Below are 22,397 nucleotides of genomic sequence, written 5' to 3' on the forward strand. Positions count from 1 at the left end.
CCAGCGCGGCCCGCGGCCGGACGCCCCGGCTCCGGGAATGTCGGGAGTCGGCGGGATCGCAGCGCTGGGATACCAGCGGGGAGCGGGCAATGCCTTACCGGGTCGCCGTGCGGCAAGCTCCGGAGCGCTGTGGCCGCCGACACACAACATCGCGGAGCGTCGCTGGATTTGGAGCCGCGCAGCCAGGGGTAGAGTTGCCAGGGTTGGAGCTCCAACCGGCGCCGTCCGCGGCCGGACGGAGCCCCCAACTCCGCGGCTCCAAATCCAGCGACGCTCCGCGATGTTGTGTGTCGGCGGCCACAGCGTTCCGGAGCTTGCCGCACGGCGACCCGGTAAGGCATTGCCCGCTCCCCGCTGGTATCCCAGCGCTGCGACGCCGCCGACTCCCGACATTCCCGGAGCTGGGACGTCCGACCGCGGGCGGCGCTGGATTTGGAGCGCCTCGCAGCCAGGGGTAGAGTTGCCGGGGTCGGAGCTCCAACCGGCGCCGCCCGCGGCCGGACGGAGCCCCCAGCTCCGCGAGGTTGGGAGTCTCCCGGTCACCCGGGAGGAGGCAGCAGCTCCAGACTTTTCAAGCCGCCCGCGCTACCTACCTAATCTACGCTAAAAATCTTCCATTCTGAAATCCGAAAATGTCCGAAATCCGACAAGTGTCTGGTCCCAAGGCTTTCGGATAAAAGGTTGTGCACCTGTAGTGTTAAAGTTACAAAAAAAACGTCCCAAGGTTAGCAGAGGTAGATTGAGAAATTGGGACTATACTTGAGCTCATGAGAAAAATTATCAGTAGTCTGGTAACAGCAGAGAAGAAACTGATCTTGAATCTGGCACCAATATTGAGAATTATCATGAAGGTTGTTGTGTGACCTATCGTTACTGCTTATGATCGATGGGTCAGGTAGTCGACAATCCAATTGCAGAGGGGGCTGCCGAGTCCTTGTTGCAGGAGTTTGGGGAAGAGTTTGTTTGAATTAAGGTGTTGAAAGGATTAAGTAGCCTGAATCTCCTGCTGGTAGCCTGTCACAGGAGGAAAAGTGCGGCCTATACTTTCTAGAGTTTATAAACATTGAAATATACAGAATTCTTGGATGGTGGACAAAGGAACAATGATTTTAAAAAATAACTGGAGAAGCTGGAAACACAAGAGACTGTAGATGCATCTCAATAGTGCTTTATTTGACAGTGAAATTATTTTTTCATACATTACACATGTAGGGGCCGCCATTTCTGGCACCATTATCAGTGTAGAATGTAAAACAGACCACATTTCATGACTGAGCAGCTCAGACGAAAAGTCCCCGATTCAACATTGACAGTTTCCACAGATGCTGTCTGACCTGCTGAGTTTTTCCAACTTTGGTGGTTTCATCAAGTAGAGCAACATTTCAACCCCCACACAAGGAATCTGGAACGGACTCAGTCACAAAACAAAGAATAGGCCAGTTGGTTTATAAACAATAAATTTCTTTACTCAGAGGCAAGTCTTTAGAATTTGCTGTAGTGATTTGTAAATGGAAATACATCATACTACGGGGTTCCTTCTTTTGGTCAGCTGAAACAAATGCCCTTCTGTTCTAATATCAATCTTAAAGAGAATTATTAAGATTATCAGATTGAAATGTTTTTTGGGTGGAATATAAATTAATTGGACTGATGTTTCCAATTTGTATTGCTATGACAGTGGAGGAAATTAGATTTCAGTAGTTTGGCATTTGAAATAAACTTGGGGAAAGCGATTTTAAAAAAAGGTGCATATTGTACATTAACATTGCAGAATTTGCCTAATTCTAAAACATTCTGAAACACTATTTTCCGGAAACCGATTAGACATTAATACACAGTATTAAATTGAAATTAGACACCAGTCAGCATTGAAAACAGAGCAAAAGTAACATTCAACTTCAGTGACCTTTACTAACCAATATAGATAATGTGAACAGTACAGATCTGATGATAACCATAGCATCCAGATCTGGCAGACTACCTTTGCTGATTCTGTAATTATATCGAGTAGAGGGTCAAAAATCAGATTTTAAGTGAGGTAAAAATCTTCACATCAATGGATTGTCAATTTATTCAAGAATACCACATAAATTATACGTTAATCTCTTAGTCAGGCACACAACAGGCAATAGATAACAAACCCAACTGTACAAAGGCACAGCGGTATTATCCTGACAGATATCCAATATTCATTTTGACCTCAGCTGCAGGGAGTAAACGTTTCAGAATATTGCCTCGATAGCTTTTGGTTTTGAAAAGTTCAAGTTCGAAGCACCTCCAATACCAATCATCTCAGCTGCTCAATAATGCTATTGAGAGAGTTCAAAAGTCCCAGGAAATAACCATCTTGCTCCCCCTCTCTCAGTTCTTCAGCAGCCAGGTTCTCGTACTCAGATCGGAGCATAATTAGCGAAGAACTAAGCCCCTGCAAAGCTTGGTACTGGTTCCTGCAGGCAGCCATCAGAAGACTCATGGTCTTGAACACCTTCTCTCTTGTGTCATGTTCAGTAGATGTCAAGAGCTGTGGAAGCAGTATACACCAGCCCTGTTCCAGCATGGGTGGCAGCAAGTTAATCTCATCATATTGCCGGTTTTCCTCCTTGTGCATTGTATGGCTGTCTTTATTTTCTTGGATGAGCTTCTGTGATTGATCAAATAATACTCAATAAATTACACAATCGTCCAGTCAACATCCAAATCTCTGAATTTACTGCCTTATTTTTCATTCACAAATTTCTGCTCCCAATATGAAAATACATGTAATACAGGAATCAAGTGTGAGGCAGAGACTGCAGACTGGTCCAAACCTCCAGTATAAACAGCCACCCATGATGAACTGCATTCACTTTAGAACCACCAGCTAAACATCTACCCAGCACTACAACCGTGTGCATTATTATCCACTTAACCTCAACACAGTTCATTCCACAAAGTTTCAAAAACATCTAAAATTAATTCAGCTGTAATTAAATAACCAAAGTGAAACAATAATTTCACTTTTTTGGGGAAAAGGTACATAACATCTCAATTCATAAAGGTGCAGAGGGGGAGATATTTAAGAACTGCTGTAGTCAGATGTTCAGTACTACCAATCATGCATTTCACGTGTGCTTTGGAAATTCTCACAGGTACAGTCCAACTCCAGTGCCTGTTATAAACACAAGATTATTTCTACTTATGATAGCATATCTTTAGTTTATCCACGTTATAAGTTGTATGATTGCAATGGTCACAATAAGGACGGCATGGCAAAAGTAATCATTCACACCAAACTCTTCATTTCGGACCATTTCCTCACCTTCTCCAAGGCCATATCGTAGAGCAGGGTTATCACTCGAACATGCAGGGACTCTGTTCTCCTTGCTTGAAAAAGTTGCCGTAGTACTTGCAGGCCCCCAAGTTTCAGAAACTGCTGCTGTGCAAAGGGAAAGTGGCGTAATGTTGATGACAATGCGAAAAGTGCCTATAAAAAAAAAAGAAGATATTTCCAATAATGCATTGTTTAAAGATTTTGTACCTCTCTCCATTTCAGCCTTCAACTGCCTGGATATATTTCTCCATCACCACATAAATATGAAACATCACAAACTGGAATGAAGCTGAGGCTTGGCTATAAAGTATATTCCATTGAGGAGAAAAGTCCTACATGCAAATGAGTGGATGGGGAAAATTTAGCATCGATTAAAGTTCTCTGTGGGTACGTCAATATCATAGACAACCAATTTAAAATATTTTCTGACATATAAAAGTGATAAAAACCCGCAGATGCTGTAAATCCGAGGATAACCTCAACAAAAACAGACATATTCAGCAGTAGTTGGATCTCCTGAGTAGTTCTACCATTTTATTTTTCTATTTTAGAACATGTCTATGAAAGGCAGGAAATTAACAATTAAGCTAAGAGATTTATAACATCCAAATAAGCAGATGGGCTAAAGTAATGGATAGATATAAAAGATAATGGAATTTCAGCCTTCATTGTAAATAGGTCGATAAAACAAAAGTGGAAAATTTTATTCAGAAATCTTTGGTCAAGCCTATATATTAAATATGGTCACAATCTTTCAAAGAATTCACTGGACATTGAAAGAGTTTTCAAGAATAAAGGGTGACCTTATTGAAACATTCAAGATCATTAAAAAATGTTTGACTGGATAGATTGATACTTTTCTGAGTGGAAGTTAAGACTAAACAGTACAAAAATGTAAGCTAAAGGGGGAATAATTTCAAAATGAGGTGCACAGAATATATATATTTTTTACAGAAGGTGGGGCATTTCTGGAATTATCGTTTCAGGAGTTGTAGAAGATAAATCATGGTAGATAATTATAGAGGAGGTAGATAAATAAATTGATTGGGGAACTGAGGACAGGGGTGGATAAGCCAGGATTATTTCAGATTCATACAGAAACAGGCCTTTTGGCGCACATGTCCATGCTGACCATTCAGGCACCCTTGTGCATTGGACAGCACTTGGTCCATAGCTTACCATGCATTGGTAATGCAAATGTATGTGCAGATGCTCAACTATTGAATACCTGCCTTGAATACAAGCAGTGTGCCAGATTGCAACCACCATCTGGTTGAAAAGAACTCTTCCTCAGATCTTCCTAAATGTGTTAGTCTTCACCTTAAAACCCATGCCCTCAGGTCTTAGAAACCTCTGCCACAGGAAGAATTGTCTTCCCAGATATCTCAGCACATTGATGCAATCACAGAAAGCAATTCAACAATACCTCTACTTCCATAGAAGAATTGAGGAGATTCGTCAGTCGCGAAAAATTATGTAAAACCTTTACAGATGTATAGTAAAAGGCATACCAGCCTGGTTCAATAACTCAAATGCCCAGGCTGCAGAAAATGGTGGACTTTGCCTGGTCACCACCAAAGAGATCTACATAAGGCAGCTAATATCAAAGAGGCACACTATTCTGGTCATGCTCCAATCTTTCTAATACCCTGTACCATTAGATAGATGGTAATGGAGCCTGAAAACATGACCTTCAGGTTGAAGAGCAGCTTCTTCCAGAAACCATCAGACCCTTGAACACCGAACAGCACCAACAACTACCTCAACAACTGTAATCTTCTATGGATTTATTATTAGTTGCATTACAGAGTGTGGTTTCGCACTATTATGGTGTGATTACCTAGTATTACTGATTATTGATTTATTATATTATTTATTTTGTACATTTGTGTTAATGAGCCTGTAAAGCTACAGCAAGCAAGAATTTAGTTATTCCGTTTCCAGAACACATGACAATTAAGCACTCTTTTGTATTGGCTCTCTCAAATTTTATGTCCTGCCTCAGCCTCCTCTGCTCTGGGAAAGACATACACAGTGTATCCAGCTTCTCCTCATAATTCAATGCCGATCCCTGGGAAAATTCTAGTGAATCTCTGCGTCATTTCCAGTGCAATTGCATCTTTCCTATCTTGTGGCAATCCGAAATGCACACAATATTGTAAATGAAACTTAATGTTTTACAAAGTTTCCCAAAAACCTCCTTGCTTTTTTATTCTATGCCCTGCTTAATGATGGCAAGAATCTCATGTGCCTTCTTCTCCAGCCTATCGCAGAGAAATGCAAGAGGCTGCAGAGAGTGATGGACGCAGCCCAATCCATCATCACCATAGCCATCCCTCACCATTGAAAGCATCTAAATGACACGTTGCTTCAGGGCAGTGGTATTTATCATTAAAGATCCCCACCATCTAAGCCTGGAACACAAGTCTGAACACCCATATTGCCACTTTCAGGACAACTACTTTCCTACAACCACAAAGTTCTGGAACCGACCTGCCCAACCCTAATCCTAACTCTGCATCAGGAACCACTATGTACTACCTTGTGCAATATCATAGCCCTCTTTTCTTATATCATTCCTTCAGAGATGCTGCCTGTCCCGCAGAGTTACTCCAGCATTTTGTGTCTTATTTTCAAATTGTGTTTTGCACAAATTCTGGACTACTTGGCACATTCTTCTGTTTTGCTGTCTTGCAAAATTTGTGTAATTTTTGTATAATTTATGCATAATTTGTGTTGTTCGAGTCTGTGCCTATGATGCTGCTGAAAGAAAGCAAGATCTTTATGCCTGTGCTTCAGTGTACTTGTGCAGATGACAATAAACTTCACTTGCTGCCACCTACTGGGATGTTTGAATTTGTACACCAAGTTCCATTTGTTCCTCAATCTTCCCAAGGCCTGGCTATTCATACTACAGGCTCCTCCTGCATTACGCCATTCGGATAATGGACATACAACCTTGCAGAATTCTCAAATTACTACACAAAAATAGGAGACGCAGAATAAAAGACACTTATGGCATTTATTGCATTTCTTGATGCGTGCACCAATGATGGCACTTCGCACGGTGGAAAATAGTTATATGGTCTGTTTTCTGGGAATGCAACCCCACCTCCCACTGCTAAAATAACGGTCGCTGTATACATCCTACCCTTAGACTCCCTAAAATGTACCACCTTATATTTATCAGGATTAAATTCCACCTGCCATTGCTCTGCTCATCTTATCAGTAGATCAATATCATTCTGAAGCTTCACTACTCTTTTTGCTATCAACAACACTAATGTCCATGTCTTACATTCAGTTAGGTTGTTAATGTACATAGCAAGCAGCAAGAGAGCCCACACCAAAGGGGCTTCTCATCACAATAGCAACCCATTACCCCACTACTGAGCAAATTTTGGACGACATTTGCACTTAATACTATTACAGGTGCACAACCTTTTATCCGAAAGCCTTGGGACCAGACACTTGTCGGATTTCGGACATTTTCGGATTTCCGAATGGAAGATTTTTAGCGTAGATTAGGTAGGTAGCGCGGGCAGCTTGAAAAGTCTGGAGCGGCTGCCTCCTCCCCGGAGACCGGGGAATCATTGTAAATCATTGCATAAATGTTAGTCAGTTAGTTTGGAGGGATTTTATGTGGTGGTGGTGGGGTGAAGGGGGAAACTTTAATTCTTAGTCCCCTACCTGGTCGGCGACTCCCAACATCGCGGAGCTGGGGGCTCCGTCCGGCCGCGGGCGGCGCCGGTTGGAGCTCCGACCCCGGCAACTCTACCCCTGGCTGCGAGGCGCTCCAAATCCAGCGCCGCCCGCAGCCGGACGCCCGCAGCCCCAGCTCCGCGAATGTTGGGAGTCGGCGGCCACAGCGCTCCGGAGCTTACCGCACGGCAACCCGGTAAGGCATTGCCCGCTCCCCGCTGGTATCCCAGCGCTGCGACGCCGCCGACTCCCAACATTCGCGGAGCTGGGGCTGCGGGCGTCCGGCCGCGGGCGGCGGTGGATTTGGAGCGCCTCGCAGCCAGGGGTAGAGTTGCCGGGGTCGGAGCTACAACCGGCGCCGCCCGCGGCCGGACGCCCGCAGCCCCAGCTGGAAGTTGGCGGCCACAGCGCTGCGGAGCTTACTGCACGGCGACCCGGTAAGGCATTGACCACTCCCCGCCTCTCCGACCAGGTAGGGGACTAAGAATTAAAGTTTATTCCTTCACCCCCTCACCTCACCCCCCCCCTTCACATAAAAGCCCTCCAAACTAACTGACTAACATTTAAGCAATGATTTACAGATGTTTAAGTGTCTCCCCGGTCTCCGGGGAGGAGGCAGCCGCTACAGTAGTACAGACCTGGGTTGACCGTGGGTCGTTTCGGGTCAAGTTTGGCGCGAAACGCGAGCTTTGGTGTGCAGGCGACATCCTGGAAAAAAAATGGCCGGTTTTCGGAGTTTTTTGGTTTCCGGAACTCCGTATAAAAGGTTGTGCACCTGTATCAGAGCTTATTTGTGTGTAGGGATGTCAATGACCTGGGCACGGCCTGTTTGTATAACATTACATTGACAGTCAAGAATTATATTTGTTTGGGGAATTATTTGCCATTGAATTAGTTGCCAAGATGAATCAAATCTTCCATTACAAACAGCTCACTATTTTGAAAATTAAACAAAACATAATCTGAAAATGCTGGAGATCTGAAAAAAATACAGATAATGTGAGAAAAATTCAGGTCAGGCAACTTGAATGAAAAGAGAAAGTTACATTTTCAGGTTGACGATGCTGCTTGACCATCTGATTTTTTCCTAGTATTTTATGATTTTGGTTCTATTTTGGTACTGACTGCCACCAGAAATTTGCCTCTCCCTCTGGCCCAGATTTGGTTTATTTTTCATCCATACCTTTTTCTTTATAGCCACAGGATGATCAGTAGCCAACAATACTAATAATTTCTGCAAAGCTCCAGCTTCCATTGCTGCAATTTGAACTTGTGGATTTCTAGGGAACAAAGTGAAACAGTTTAACTTGTAGTGATGTTTCAAACATTGCCACACTCCAAACAACATTCTGGTGTTCTTTTAAAGTAACACACCCTATACACCAATAGCAGAGTTTTGAAGTACATTAGTGTCAAATTGCTTCACATGGATAAAATTGAAATCAATAAATTCATAATAAAACAAGGGAACAATTTCATTTACATGCAAAACACAAAGTGCTGGAGGAACTATGCGGGTTAGGCAAAATCTATAGAAGGAAGTGGACAGATGACGTCATGGGTCATGCGCTTCCTTCAATCTAATGGAGTAAAGGGGGATGGGGCTAGAACTGACGTGATAGGTGGGTACAGGCAAGAGGTGTCTGGCAAATGGATGGGGATGGTAACAACAGCTGGATGTAAAATGAAAACAAGAGTGTAGATAAGGAAGGAGAGTTAAATATAAAACTGGAGGGAGGAATATGGGTATAAGGGGACAGGGAGGAAAGAATGGGATAAGGGGAGAAAGGTGTACACAGATGTGGTGGAAATAGAAATGGGGTCAGAAAGTTTATTTGAAATTTGAAAATTTTGTATTCTTGGGTTGTAGGCCAACAAAGTGGAAGAGGTCAGTTCTTGCAATTTGTGTGCTGGTTCTCTATCAGTACATGTGGCAGAGGACAGGAAGGTTGATATGGGTATGGGAAATGCAGTTAAAATGATTAGCAACTGAGCGTACCAGCAGACAGACCTTGGCTGACAGAGAGTAAGTTATTGGCGAAACAGGCACCTCCATCTATGCTTAGTCTCGCCGATGTAGAGATCACTGAATGTACAGATGAAGATAGACACAAAATGCTGGAGTATCTCAGCGGCTAATGTATAGATGAGTTTGGAGGATTCAGAAGTGAACACAAATCTCATCTGGAAGACCTCCATTTCATTTTATACTACTTTTCTCACGCGTTTTCCACAAAATGCTTTGCAATTATGCCTGAAGTGCAGTCACCTCTAAAATGTAGATAGTCAATTTAACACAGGGAGGTTCCACAAACAGGAAGAATAACAGCTGGAAAAAATCTCTATTCACATTATTAAAATAATGGCCAAGGCTATAGCAATAGCTCATCTGTTCTTCTGCAAATGGTAACATGTATTCTTGGTATTCCACTGTTTGAATATCCCATGAAAAATAAATTGCACTATTATCAGTGCGGTAGATTCTTAGTACTGATCAAATTCCAGCTCCAATCAAGTTTAGTTAAGATTCTGTTTTTTTTTTGTTAAGTTTATAGATACAATAGAGCCCACCGAGTCTGCACAGTCCCGTAATCCCCACACACTAACACTATCCTAAACACACTAGGGGCAAATTTACATTTATACCAAGCCAATTAACCTATAGATCTGTATGTGGGAAAAAAACAAAGATCTCGGAAGAAAACCTACGCAGGTAACGGGGAGGATGTACAAACTCCGCATAAACAAGCCCCGTGGTCAGGATCGAACCCGTGCCACCCCTCAAGTGCTCAGAACTCTGGAGTGGCACTTGATCCCACAACATTGCAGCTCAGAATTTTACTCTCCTGTAAAGTCCCGCTAAAAATCAAACGCAGATGACTATTAAAACTAAGGCCAACCTAATTCGTATTGATACCCACGTTACCAGCATATCTCAATGACTCTTAGCATTGACAGCAAACCGGCGCAAGAACTGATCATAATATGGAGATCAAGACTCGAGTCATCCCAAGAAGATTTCGCCAAAGAGCACTTGTTCTCTTCTCCTGCTGGAATTTATTGTCAAGCCTGCCAATGTACTGGCAATTTACCAATGAGTTAAGTGTCCAAATTGTGTTATTTATATGTCAATCTGTGCTGTGGAAGAGATGCTTAGTAGATTCTTTGTCATTAGCTTCCCTGTGGATCCCATTAAAGTGCTGCATTTGAGCTGTTAAAACAAACAATTTGTGTCACAAACTTATGGACGGTGCTTAACACTGCAAGGACCCTTATAAATGAGGGGATTTGTGTTTTTCCAAGCCACTAAATCTTGGAGGTCCAGGAAGAAAACAGTTGACACTGTGGTTCAAAATAGAGACTTAAGATCTTATACATTTACATTACATTTTCTATACATTTATCTAATTTGTGTATCTATTTCTGAAACCAATTTAATTCTAATTTTCCCCATTTGCATCACCCATTTAAAAAATGTCTTTCCCACCCTTCAAATCATTGGTTCAGGAGATAGGCAAATAACTTCTTCATTTGTTAAAGGTCTCCAATGTTCCATCAGCTTTCAACAATTTGTAGCTCAAAGATTAGCTGAAAACGGGGAAAAAAAACCCAAGATGTCCAACCCTGTGCAGATGGCTTGTTGCTTGGTTGGTGCAGATAAACCATTATGCTGACGTCAGCAGCAAGAAATTTACAAGTCAGACATTACCCCTACATTTTCAGTTACATTCTTTGCGCATTGTACCAAACACCCCTCTCCCAACACAAGGAAAACTAAATGAGTTGTTACCCAGAAAGTGTGGATCCCAGGACAAAGGCAGCATGTTCCTGAATCAAAGGCTCACTGGCATTTAAGGCATTGATCACAAGTTGCAGCCCTCCGGTGGACATCAGGTGCCTGGCATTGTCCACCTAGGAACAAGTGCAAGAAGAATTATGAACAAATACAGCGTACAGATGGTCAAACAGCATCTGTGGAGGAAATGGATAGGTGACGTTTCGGGTCGGGACCCTTCTTCACACTGGTTGTACTAGGAGGGAGCAAGCTAGAGAAGAGAGGTGGGGGTGGGGGAGTTTGCGACAAATCCTGGAAAATGATAGATGGATAAAGGTGAGGGGGATGGATTGGCAGATGAGTAGAGTAAGTGACATAGGCTAGAGATGAAAATGAGACAAAATGGTGTCTGATAAGCAGAGGAAAGGAGTGAATGGAAATCCAGAGAAAGGGATGCGAGTAGAAGGGGACAGGGAAAGGAAGGCAACCCCCGGGGAGGTGTAGAGAGGAGAGGTGTAGGATAGCACAATAAATGGGTGACCTTGTATCTTCATAATAGTGATTATGCCTCACCACCAATTGCCAGTTCACATGCAAAAGAAACATTGTCAGTACCTGATGGACATAATATTCCAGGTCATAAAGTGCCCCAATTTTCTGCTTCAGTGTTGCACTGGTACTGTTGAATTTGCCAACAAGTTTATCAATTATTTCCATGTCAGTCTCTATCCTTATGTTCATTGCTTCAAAATCTTTCTTCAGCTCATTTATTGGACGGAAGCGTTCCATCACCTTCTCCTGGTTGTCCTGAATGAAAATAAACAAAAAAGGCAAACGTTGATAATTTTGGCATTTGAACCTGCGATTCCCTCTTTAAACCTCTTATCACACTAAGCATTCTTAAGGTCATTGTTGACAGTCCTATATAAATATAAAGATATAAAGAGGGCCCGTTTCTGTGTAATCCGTGTACTTTGAGAGTGACTAGGCAACTTGTTAGAAATCTAAAATTGCATAAGATAATGTATGTACAATGTATGTTAGTGGTAGGTTTTCTGTTAAAACTTGACAAGCAAGTCCATATATAGTATAAAAAACCCACATGTTTCATTGAAGTGAATCTGCTTCTGAAAATTACCATTTGAAATAACCTCCTAATAGCATCTTAATCTTTCCAACATATTCCAAATAAACAGAGCTCATCCATATCTGATACTCGATTTATCTGCATAAACAAAAGCCTACAGTTTCTTGTAAAGGTGACATATCAACTGCAGTATGCTTTTCAACACCTCACAAATTCCAATCATTTTACCAGCAACAGTAGCCAATACACATCAAAGCTCTTTAATTCCCTGGTCCAATACCCCTAAACAGTCTCCTTTGATTTAAAAAAAAATTGGCTTTTCAAATTGACAGCATACCCAAGTAAAAAGGGTGAACATTTATTCAAATTCTAGCACTAATTTATGAATTTGAAATATGTGAAAAGAGATTTGATTGCATTATGACTGTCAGTTTAATTCAGTACTTAAGTTCAATACAGAACAATACACCACCTCCAGTTTAAACACCACCTCCAGTTTAAATTCCATTTGGAATATTTTGGAGGACCAAGAAACCAAGAACCAAGAAGCAGATCATTTTTCATTAAAAAAAGGCACTTTTGCATTTTGCAGTCAATATGCGTATTAAAATGATTTAAATATAGTGGGATTGGAGGGGTAGGGTACAATGCGGGCAATGAACGCGGAGGATGTTAGAAGATGTAAAAGGATTTCATAGCAAAAGGATTTGAGTATAGGAGCAGGGAGGTTCTACTGCTGTTGTACAGGGTACTGGTGAGACCACACCTGGAGTATTGTGTACAGTTTTGGTCTCCAAATCTGAGGAAATACATTCTTGCTCTCGAGGGAGTACAGAGAAGGTTCACCAGACTGATTCCTGGGATGTCAGGACTTTCATATGAAGAAAGACTGGATAGACTCGGTTTGTACTCGCTAGAATTTGGAAGATTGAGGGGGGATCTCATAGAAACGTACAGAATTCTTAAGGGGTTGGACAGGCTAGATGCAGGAAGATTGTTCTCGATGTTGGGGAAGTCCAGGACAAGGGGTCACAGTTTAAGGATAAAGGGGAAATCCTTTAGGACCGAGATGAGAAAAACATTTTTAACACAGAGAGTGGTACATCTCTGGAACTCTGCCACAGAAGGTAGTTGAGGTCAGTTCATTGGCTATATTTAAGAGGGAGTTAGTTGTGGCCCTTGTGGCTAAAGGGATCAGGGGGTATGGAGAGAAGGCAGGTACAGGATACCGAGTTGGATGATCAGCCATGATCATATTGAATGGCGGTACAGGCTCGAAGGGCCGAATGACCTACTCCTGCACCTATTTTCTACGTTTCTATGTAATATTTCCCTGAACCTTGCTCTCCAAAAGTTAGGACAATAACTAAAAACAAAGACCAGAATCTCAGATCATTAAATGGCTAATTCACAATACTCATCAATTGTGAACTCTAAATAAATTATATCCTTTTGTAGTGTGATTAAGGAAAAAATTGATTACAACAAAAATATTGAATGAAAGAGTGAGATTAAAGGTATTCGTGTAACATGCATAATTATACAACAGTTCCATTATCAAGCAAATCATTTCTTAAGAACTTTTCCAAACAGGAGACTTTCTTCAACTTTCAGAGTAATTCCTTTATAAACAACATTACCTCTTCCATCTCTATGTTGCCGTCTTGTTTAATAAATTTCAAGGACTTTTTCAGCTCCTCTGCTGTGAAAGATTTGGAGTTTGTATTCACCATTCCCTGCCTAAAAGGGAAAAAGCAGATCAATGACCAGGATTCCTAATCATGTCTTATTATATATTGAAAAAAGTAACATTGAATTCCTGTAGTCGGAGTGTGAATTTAGAGCAGTTTTCACAAAATGTCATCAGCCTCATTCACCACTTTGTCCCCTTCCCCCCCCAAATCATCCTACCAAAAAATAACTAGATTGTGGATTGGAGGATAAACAAATAAATAAAACATTATCTATATAGATATATAGATATATATATCTATATAGATAATGTATATATACACACACCCACACCCACATACCGAATATCCACAAATCTTTCAACATATTTGCAACAGGACAAGATCTTTCTGTCAATGTAACCAACCCAATAAAACCTGGTACCCAACCCAAGTTTGATGGGACCCAAATACATAGAGTTGGGTCAAAGACTAGAAAAGTTGTGTCCTTGACGTAGGTCAGAAAACCCATTCATAAACAAATAAAATTACCACTTTGTCATCAAGTGTACATGAATGGCAAAGTATATTGACAAAAGCATTCCACTACAACAGAAAGAGACCAACATGCATAGAAAATAAGTGGGATTACAAGTGCAATGTCAAAATGTTGCGGCACCAGGGGCGCCGCACAATTGGCAGCCACGCCAACAGTCTGTCCTGTTTTTCGTCTTTTTAACATTTTTAGTGTGTGTTAAAAGTCTGTGTAAATGTTCTCCGGTTTGTTTTATGTGGGGGGGAGGGGGAGGGGGTTGGGGATTTTTTTCCCCCCAATTTCGTACCTTGCCGGAGATGCGATTATTTTCCGGATTGCATCTCTGGTCGCTCTGTGGCCTACCATCGATGGAACTGTAGGCCTCCTCAGACTGACTTTATGCCCCACCGCGGGGTGTGGACTTAACATTGGAGCCGATCCCTTATAATGACAAAGGTCTTCCAATCATCCCTTTTTATTGCCCTGGATTTGGGGGTTAGGTCTCACTCACAAGATGTCCAATGCATGGGGCAACTGACTCCAAGTACTTGCCAAAGGTGGGTAAGAGAGACCCAACCCTCATCTCCAAGACAACGAAAGGATCAGTTTTGTGGTCACTCTGATAATTCTTCTCTGACAGTTCCTCCACATTTTTTTTAATATACATGTACACCTCCCTCCAGAAGCTCCTGCAGTCCATCACCTCCTCACCACTTTGACCCCCCCTCCCCCCCATTCCTCATCCCCCAGCCAGCTCCTGGCAGGAAACAACTACATGCAAATCAAATGTGGACACAAGGAACTGCAGATGCCGATTTCCAAAGAAAAGGTGCAAATTGTTGAAGTAACTCAACAGATCAAGCAACATTTTTGGATAACATGGATACGTGATGTTTTCGGTCGGGATTCTTCTGATCCTTCACATACAAGAAGGGTTCTGACCCAAAACACCATTTATCCATGTTCTACCGAGATGCTGTCCAACCCACGGTGTTATACCAACAATGGTTTTTTTTTTCCATGCAAGTCACGTCAGGATCAGGCTTCAATGTTATACTGCACAGATATGTAACACGCAGGATACCTTGTTCCCTGTTTCCAGTGCTTCAGTGCACTATTTCCTCTTTCGTCATCCAGGATTTTTGCTTCATTTGTCCCAGTCTCCAAGTTTAACCGAACATGTAGCCCTGCCGGGATTGCTTGACCTGCACAGATAGAAAAACAGCAAACCCAGTTGCAGAAGTATTGGGAAAGTTGAGAGATTAGAGTGGACAGGATGAAAGAGGTACAACAAGTAAGGGCAAAAAGGACACAGAAACAGGCCCTTCAGTCCAGCGAGACCACACTGACCATCTGTTCACCAGTTCTGTTATATAATTTCTTGCATCCACTCCTCACACAACATAGGCAATTTACAGAGGCCAATTAACCTCTGAATCCACATGTCTTTGGGATGAGGGAGAAAACCAGAACACCCAGCGGAAACCCACATGGTCACAGGGAGAACTTGTGAACTCCACACAGACAGCAACCGAGATCAGGATAGAACCTGTGACTCTGGCGCCGTGAGGCAGCAGCTCTACCTCATGCCCCTCTGTAGTGATGGCAAGTTATGATAGCAAGCAATATTGCTCCTACTAATACATCACAGGCTCACTCAGATACATAAAGAAGAAGTTACCTGGTTTAACAATTTGCCATTCATTAGTTGGATAAAAGACCTCCATGTCTTCAGGGTCCAAGTCATCCTCCACTATTGCTTCTTCTACTTTTCCAACATTTTCTTCCGCCCGTTCCATAACAGCAAGAGCAGACACATTCTAGAGACAAGGATAGAATGCATTATCAATCTTTCAAGAGTTTGGTAATACTTGCTGCATAGCGTCAAGATAGCTTAACTAAACTAGGCTGAGCAACTTACACTGGATTTCGATATGCAGAGAAACTCAGTCACATGCTTGCATTCAATTGCTAAGTGTTCTTGTGGAATGGGCATCACTCAACTTGTTACATTTGCAGGTTTGCCTTGCATTCTGACCCTGATGCGCTCTCAGGTTTTCATCTCAATTCGGCAGTTCTTTGCAAAATTGTAGCATAGAACAAAAGACAATCAGCTCCCTGGAGGACCAGGTTTGATCCTGACTATGGGTGCTTGTCTGCGCGGAGCTTGTACTTTCTCCCTGTGACCGCATGGGTTTTCTCTGGGTGTTCTGGTTTCCCCACACATTCCAACGATGTGAAGATTTGTAGGTTAATTGGCTTCTGTAAATTGTACCTTATGTGTGGGATGCAAAAGTGTGATAACATGGAACTGGTGTGCGGGTGATCTATGGTCGGCTGGACTTTGGTGGGTTTCCCCGCTGTATCTCAAGATCCAGCACTATAAGATCAACTTCTTTGTAGAAAGCAAATTGTACAGACTGGTGGGAAAGTACATTTTAAGAATATGACAGTGACCCACTAATGAACGTACCAACTTTCATTGGATATTCAAACAAACTGGAACAAAATTGAAGAAATTCTGGTTGAAAGTCACTACTTCAGAATTTTTTAGATATGCATCATCAAAATGTACTTTCACCTTCTGCAACAAATTCCCCAACTCACCGGTGGTTTGCTGTCCTCACTCCAACTGGAAGCGAAACACTGGACAAAAATCAGCATCAACACCAGGTTGAAATGCAAAGGTTTCATTCTCAGAACGTTCACAATCTAAGATGCAAAGAGTGCAGTGGTGTGAATGTGTACAAATGCAGAACTCCAAAGCACTTATTAAAACCTTTACTCCACAGCCATACCATTTTCATCAGCTGCCACATTAATCTTACAAGATTGTTTTGCATTCATCTTTGCAAAACTGGTATCTGTGCCCATCCATTAATGCCCCAGGAATTTGGTGATATAACCAAGTGACCCGCTATGCTCATTTACAGGACCACCATAACATTGTGGACCCTAAAGTCACACACATAGCAGCAGACAAGGCAAAGATTGCAGTGAACATTACATTGATTAGATGGGGCTTTCCAATCTAACATTGGATGGCCACATTTACTGATTTACTGACCACATTTACCGACACAAAGCTGGGTGGCAGTGTGAACTGTGAGGAGGATGCTATGAGGATGCAGGGTGACTTGGACAGGTTGGGTAAGTGGGCGGATGCATGGCAGATGCAGTTTAATGTGAATAAATGTGAGGTTATCCACGTTGGTGTCCAAAATAGGAAGGCAGATTATTATCTGAATGGTGTCAGTTGGGAAAAGGTGAAGTGCAAAGAGATCTGGGAATCCTTGTTCATCACTCACTGAAAGTAAGCATGTTGGTACAGCAGGCAGTGAAAAAAGCTAATGGCATGTTGGCCTTCAAAACAAGAGGAGTTGAATATAGGAGCAAATAGGTCCTTCTGCAGTTGTACAGGGCCCTAGTGAAACCACACCCAGAGTATTGTGGCAGTTTTGGTCACCAAATTTGAGAAAGGACATTCTTTCTATTGAAGGAGTGCAGCGTAGGTTCCCAAGGCTAATTCCCTGGATGGCGGGACAGTCACATGCTGATAGAATAGAGCGGCTGGGCTTGTATATTCTGGAATTTAGAAGGATGAGAGGGTATCTTATTGAAACATATAACATTATTAAGGGATTGGACACGCTGAGGCAGGAAACATGTTCCCATTGTTAGGGGAGTCCAGAACCAGGGGTCACAGTTTAAGAATAAGGGGTAAACCATTTAGAACAGAGATGAGGAAAAACCTTTTCACCCAGAGTGTTGTGAATCTGTGGAATTCTCTGCCTCAGAAGGCAGCATAGGGCAATTCTCTGGATGCTTTCAAGAGAGAGTTAGATCGAGCTCTTAAACAGGAGATATGGTGAGAAGGCAGGAACGGGGTACTGAATGTGGATATGATCACAGTGAATGGCTGTGCTGGCTCGAAGGGCCGAATGGCCTACTCCTGCATCTATTGACTATTGATTGCATTTTATTGATTTTTAATTGATTTCCAGGGAAGTTCTGGCTTCTGGTCTACCAGTAACCACTTTTCTTCTGTACTCTCTTTGTATTTAATAGTTACCTTATAATCAATGGTCTTAGCAGTGGGCCAGTCGTTATGTGAAAAGCAAGAGTAATTATTAGCCAAATATTCATTTTAATAAGTCAAACAGAGAAAGCATCACTAGAAAGGCCAGAATTTCTTGCTCCTTATTTTCCGTATTGTGATAATGACTGAATGTTTTGTGTCTCTGCAGAGTGTTGATCTAAGTTATCTATTTAATATTACAATTAAAATACTATTTGGGAAAACTTGGAATTATCAGTCTATTTATAGGCACTGGGATTTGTAACCAGACACCTGTTCATTTATAAATGGCCATTAAATAATTTATAATTATATACACTCATTTATAACTGTTCAAAAGTTTTGATATACAGAAACATAGCAATAATGTAGGGAGTTGAGTGAACAGCTATAGGAATCTCCCAACCTAATATATGTTCCATCAAAACATTATGCCACTTTTCTGCAGCTTAATCACTGCTACTAGAATAACTGAACGAGAGCTGTAATCCGCTGCCAGTCTGCCTTCTTAATTATACAAGATTCAATGACACCATTCAAAGTTGTTTTTTCTAGAGTTAGTCAAAATGTATCCCTCAAACTTGTGCACAATTTGGTCACCCAGGCAAGTTCTTGCACTTCAGTTTGACAAGAAAGTGCTGGGATGTTGTGGAATTCCCTGCCACAGAGGGCAGTGGAGGCCAAATCACTGGATGGATTTAAGAGAGAGTTAGATAGAGCTCTAGGAGTTGGTTGAATTGAATTGAATTGAATTGAATTGAATTGAATTGAATTGAATTCCTTTATTGTCATTCAGACCTTACGGTCTGAACGAAATTTCGTGCCTGCAGTCATACATACAATGATACAATAATAACAACAATAAACACAAATTAACTTCCACCACAGTGAGTCCTCCAAACACCTCCTCACTGTGGTGGAGGCAAAAATCTTAGGGTTGCAGTCTCTCCCTCTGCTCCCTCTGCGCTGAGGCGATTCCCCACCGGGCGATGGTATAAACAGTCCCGCAGCTCACCGAACCCCGCGAACGGGCCGGTTCAAACACTGCGGCCCGGGGTGGTCGAAGCCGCCGCACCTCCAGTCCAGCACACGCAGCCGCCGGCCCGCGGCTGAACCCAGGACTCTGGACACCGCCGCCAGAACGTCGTCCCAGCCACCGGAGCACCGTCCCAGCCCCCGGACCGGATCGCCCTCACGTGAGTACCGTTCCTCCCTCGGGCTGGGCCACTCCGACGGGAGTGCCGTTCCTCCCTCGGGCTGGGCCACTCCAGCGGGAGTGCCGTTCCTCCCTCGGGCTGGGCCACTCCAGCGGGAGTGCCGTTCCTCCCTCGGGCTGGGCCACTCCAGCGGGAGTGCCGTTCCTCCCTCGGGCTGGGCCACTCCAGCGGGAGTGCCGTTCCTCCCTCGGGCTGGGCCACTCCGACGGGAGTGCCGTTCCTCCCTCGGGCTGGGCCACTCCAGCGGGAGTGCCGTTCCTCCCTCGGGCTGGGCCACTCCAGCGGGAGTGCCGTTCCTCCCTCGGGCTGGGCCACTCCGACGGGAGTGCCGTTCCTCCCTCGGGCTGGCCACTCCGACGGGAGTGCCATTCCTCCCTCGGGCTGGGCCACTCCAGCCCCTCACCATGCTGCTCTCACGGGAGCACCGTTCCATCCCGGGCTGGTCCGGGAGCGAGCCCAGGACGAGTCCTGTCAGCTGCCTCCAGAGTCCCGAGGTCGCCGGCTCCGCTAGGCCTCAGTGTAGACGGAGGCAAAGAAGGGGGATACGACAAAAAGGTCGTATTCCCCCGAAGGGAGTGACAGCAGCCCCCGTTTCACCCCCCCACCCCCCTCCCCACATAAACACGGCCTAAAAACCAAAAACATAACTAGACAAAAACGAAAAAAAACAACACAAAAAAGTAAAAACCAACGGACTGCAGGCGAGCCGCTGCTGCCAGGGCAGCGCCGCCACTTCCGGAATCCAGGGATATGGGGCTCATCTAGAATCTTTGATGGGGAGAAGGCAGACACGGGTTATCGATTGGGGACGATCAGCCATGATCACAATGAATGGCTGTGCTGGCTCAAAGGGCCGAATGGCCTCCTCCTGCACCTATTTTCTATGTTTCTAATGAAAACCCCACATAAATGAGTTCACAACAGCAATTACCAGACACTATGACTAAGGCCATACATGGCTCACTGCAAAACCTAAACGCTGTACAATTAATAATACACTTTCCTTGAAAACTGCAGTTCTACATTCTACATCAGTTTATTAGCCCAACGTCATCTGTTTAAAAAGACCTGATCACAGCTGTTACTCTCACTTGTTTACTTTTTGAACGTCACCTAAAATAAATAATAACATTTTAAATTAGAACAACTTTTTAAACTTAATTTTACAAAAGTGACCAGTACATTTTAACCTGGTACATCAGAAACTTTGACAGCTCCAGACCACCAGTCCCTCCAGTGCCAACCCCGACCACTCCAGTCCAAGCTACCTCTCCATGTGCAGGCAACCCGACTACCACTGTGACCACTTCAGTCCAAGTTACAACCTCTCGCTCAGCGCCCCTTACGCCCACACTGCCGGTCCCACATTTAAATCCTCTTACTGAGGCTGCTCCCCAGTATAGGGGACACCGCCGTGTCTGTCTCTCCGTGACTCACCCGCGCCCGTGGACTCTCCCCGCCGGCCTCTCGCTGGTTCTGGCCGCTGTACTGGGACTGACACAGACGCTGGTTCTGGCCGCTGTACTGGGACTGACACAGACGCTGGTTCAGGCCGCTATACTGGGACCGACACAGACGCTGGTTCTGGCCGCTGTACTGGGACCGACACAGACGCTGGTTCAGGCCGCTATACTGGGACCGACACAGACGCTGGTTCAGGGGCTGTGTACTGGGACCGACACAGACGCTGGTTCTGGCCGCTGTACTGGGACTGACACAGACGCTGGTTCAGGCCGCTATACTGGGACCGACACAGACGCTGGTTCTGGCCGCTGTACTGGGACTGACACAGACGCTGGTTCAGGCCGCTATACTGGGACCGACACAGACGCTGGTTCTGGCCGCTGTACTGGGACTGACACAGACGCTGGTTCAGGCCGCTATACTGGGACTGACACAGACGCTGTACTGGTCCTGGTCCCGGTCCCGGCCGCCGACTTGTCTTCCTCTACTGTCACCACGTCGCCTCGTTACTCTGCACCGCTAAACCAATCGCGGCTTTCCCCGCACCTGATGCAACAATGTGAAGCAAAGATCCAATAGCGGAGCAAGATAGGCCACTCCTGCTCAATGCAATGGGCTGACGTGTAGTACGCAACGGAGCTTCTTTCGTCCATTTCAGTAACCCGACCCGACTCTCTCACAGTGTAATCAGCGTTGCGGGAAACAGTTTGTGTGTGTGTGATATAGATTCATAATTCTGTTCATTCATAATTCTGTTAATTGTTGTTAAAGCGTAATATGTTAAATAATAATATGTTTATAAATTTTGATTCTGTTAACTTTCTTTTTTTTAAATGTTTTTTTACATAATTTCTTTTTAATAATAATAATAATAATAATAATAACAACTTTATTTATAAAGCGCTTTTAGACAACATCAGTTACCACAAAGTGCTGTACATGGGAAGTCAACAAAAAGTTATTACAAACTACTAAAACCATTAAGACGACAGGACTATAAAAACAGTAAAAATTAAAAGACATTTAAAAGCACTAAAACAGGAACAATGTCTCAGCCAGTGTCGAAAGCCAGTGAATAAAAGTTAGTTTTTAGGGAGGATTTAAAGATGGACAGTGAAGGGGCCTGTCTGATCTGCAGCGGCAAGGTGTTCCATAGTGCCGGGGCAGCAACAGAAAAGGCTCTATCCCCTCTAAGCTTCCGCTTAGACCTTGGTACCTCAAGGAGCAGCTGATCCGCTGACCTGAGGCACCGGGTAGGAGCATATAGGTGGAGCAGCTCAGAGAGGTAAGGCGGGGCGAGGCCATTCAATTATTTAAAAACAAATAAAATAATTTTAAAATGAACTCGAAAGTGCACTGGGAGCCAGTGAAGGGAGGCCAAAATTGGCGTAATGTGCTCCCTCTTTCGAGTTCCGGTTAAAAGGCGAGCGGCAGCATTTTGGACCAACTGGAGACGAATGGCTCATGTTCTGTGTTTGAGTTGATTTTGTATTACACGCACTCTGTAATTCATCTAATCACACTGTTCACAACTGCAGTATTTGGGAAAATAGTAGCAT

The 22,397-nt window shown here is 43.7% G+C and overlaps 1 protein-coding gene across 1 annotated transcript; it reads right to left on the bottom strand.

The window, feature by feature from the left end:
* Positions 1–1,143: 1,143 nt before the first annotated feature.
* On the bottom strand, positions 1,144–20,947 carry sil1 (SIL1 nucleotide exchange factor). The gene is made up of 11 exons (XM_055642633.1): positions 20,812–20,947; positions 20,443–20,487; positions 16,687–16,791; positions 15,761–15,899; positions 15,164–15,284; positions 13,515–13,614; positions 11,403–11,594; positions 10,803–10,924; positions 8,196–8,292; positions 3,299–3,463; positions 1,144–2,641 (listed from the first exon to the last, which is right to left on the bottom strand). The coding sequence occupies exons 3-11, from the start codon at positions 16,771–16,773 to the stop codon at positions 2,288–2,290; spliced, it is 1,377 nt and encodes a 458-aa protein (XP_055498608.1). The 5' UTR covers positions 16,774–16,791; positions 20,443–20,487; positions 20,812–20,947; the 3' UTR covers positions 1,144–2,287.
* Positions 20,948–22,397: the final 1,450 nt, after the last annotated feature.

Source organism: Leucoraja erinacea, chromosome 11 (genome assembly GCF_028641065.1).
Source record: "Leucoraja erinacea ecotype New England chromosome 11, Leri_hhj_1, whole genome shotgun sequence".
NCBI classification, from domain to species: Eukaryota; Metazoa; Chordata; class Chondrichthyes; order Rajiformes; family Rajidae; genus Leucoraja; species Leucoraja erinaceus.

Bases quoted from the DNA above. Each gene is read 5' to 3' on its own strand.
- sil1 (XM_055642633.1), bottom strand. From the start codon at position 16,773: ATGAAACCTTTGCATTTCAACCTGGTGTTGATGCTGATTTTTGTCCAG. The intron at 15,285-15,760 runs GTAACTTCTTCT...CTATCTGTGCAG, and splicing joins ATGGCAAATTGTTAAACCAG to GTCAAGCAATCCCGGCAGGG. The intron at 8,293-10,802 runs GTAACAACTCAT...TTTGTTCCCTAG, and splicing joins CTGGGATCCACACTTTCTGG to AAATCCACAAGTTCAAATTG.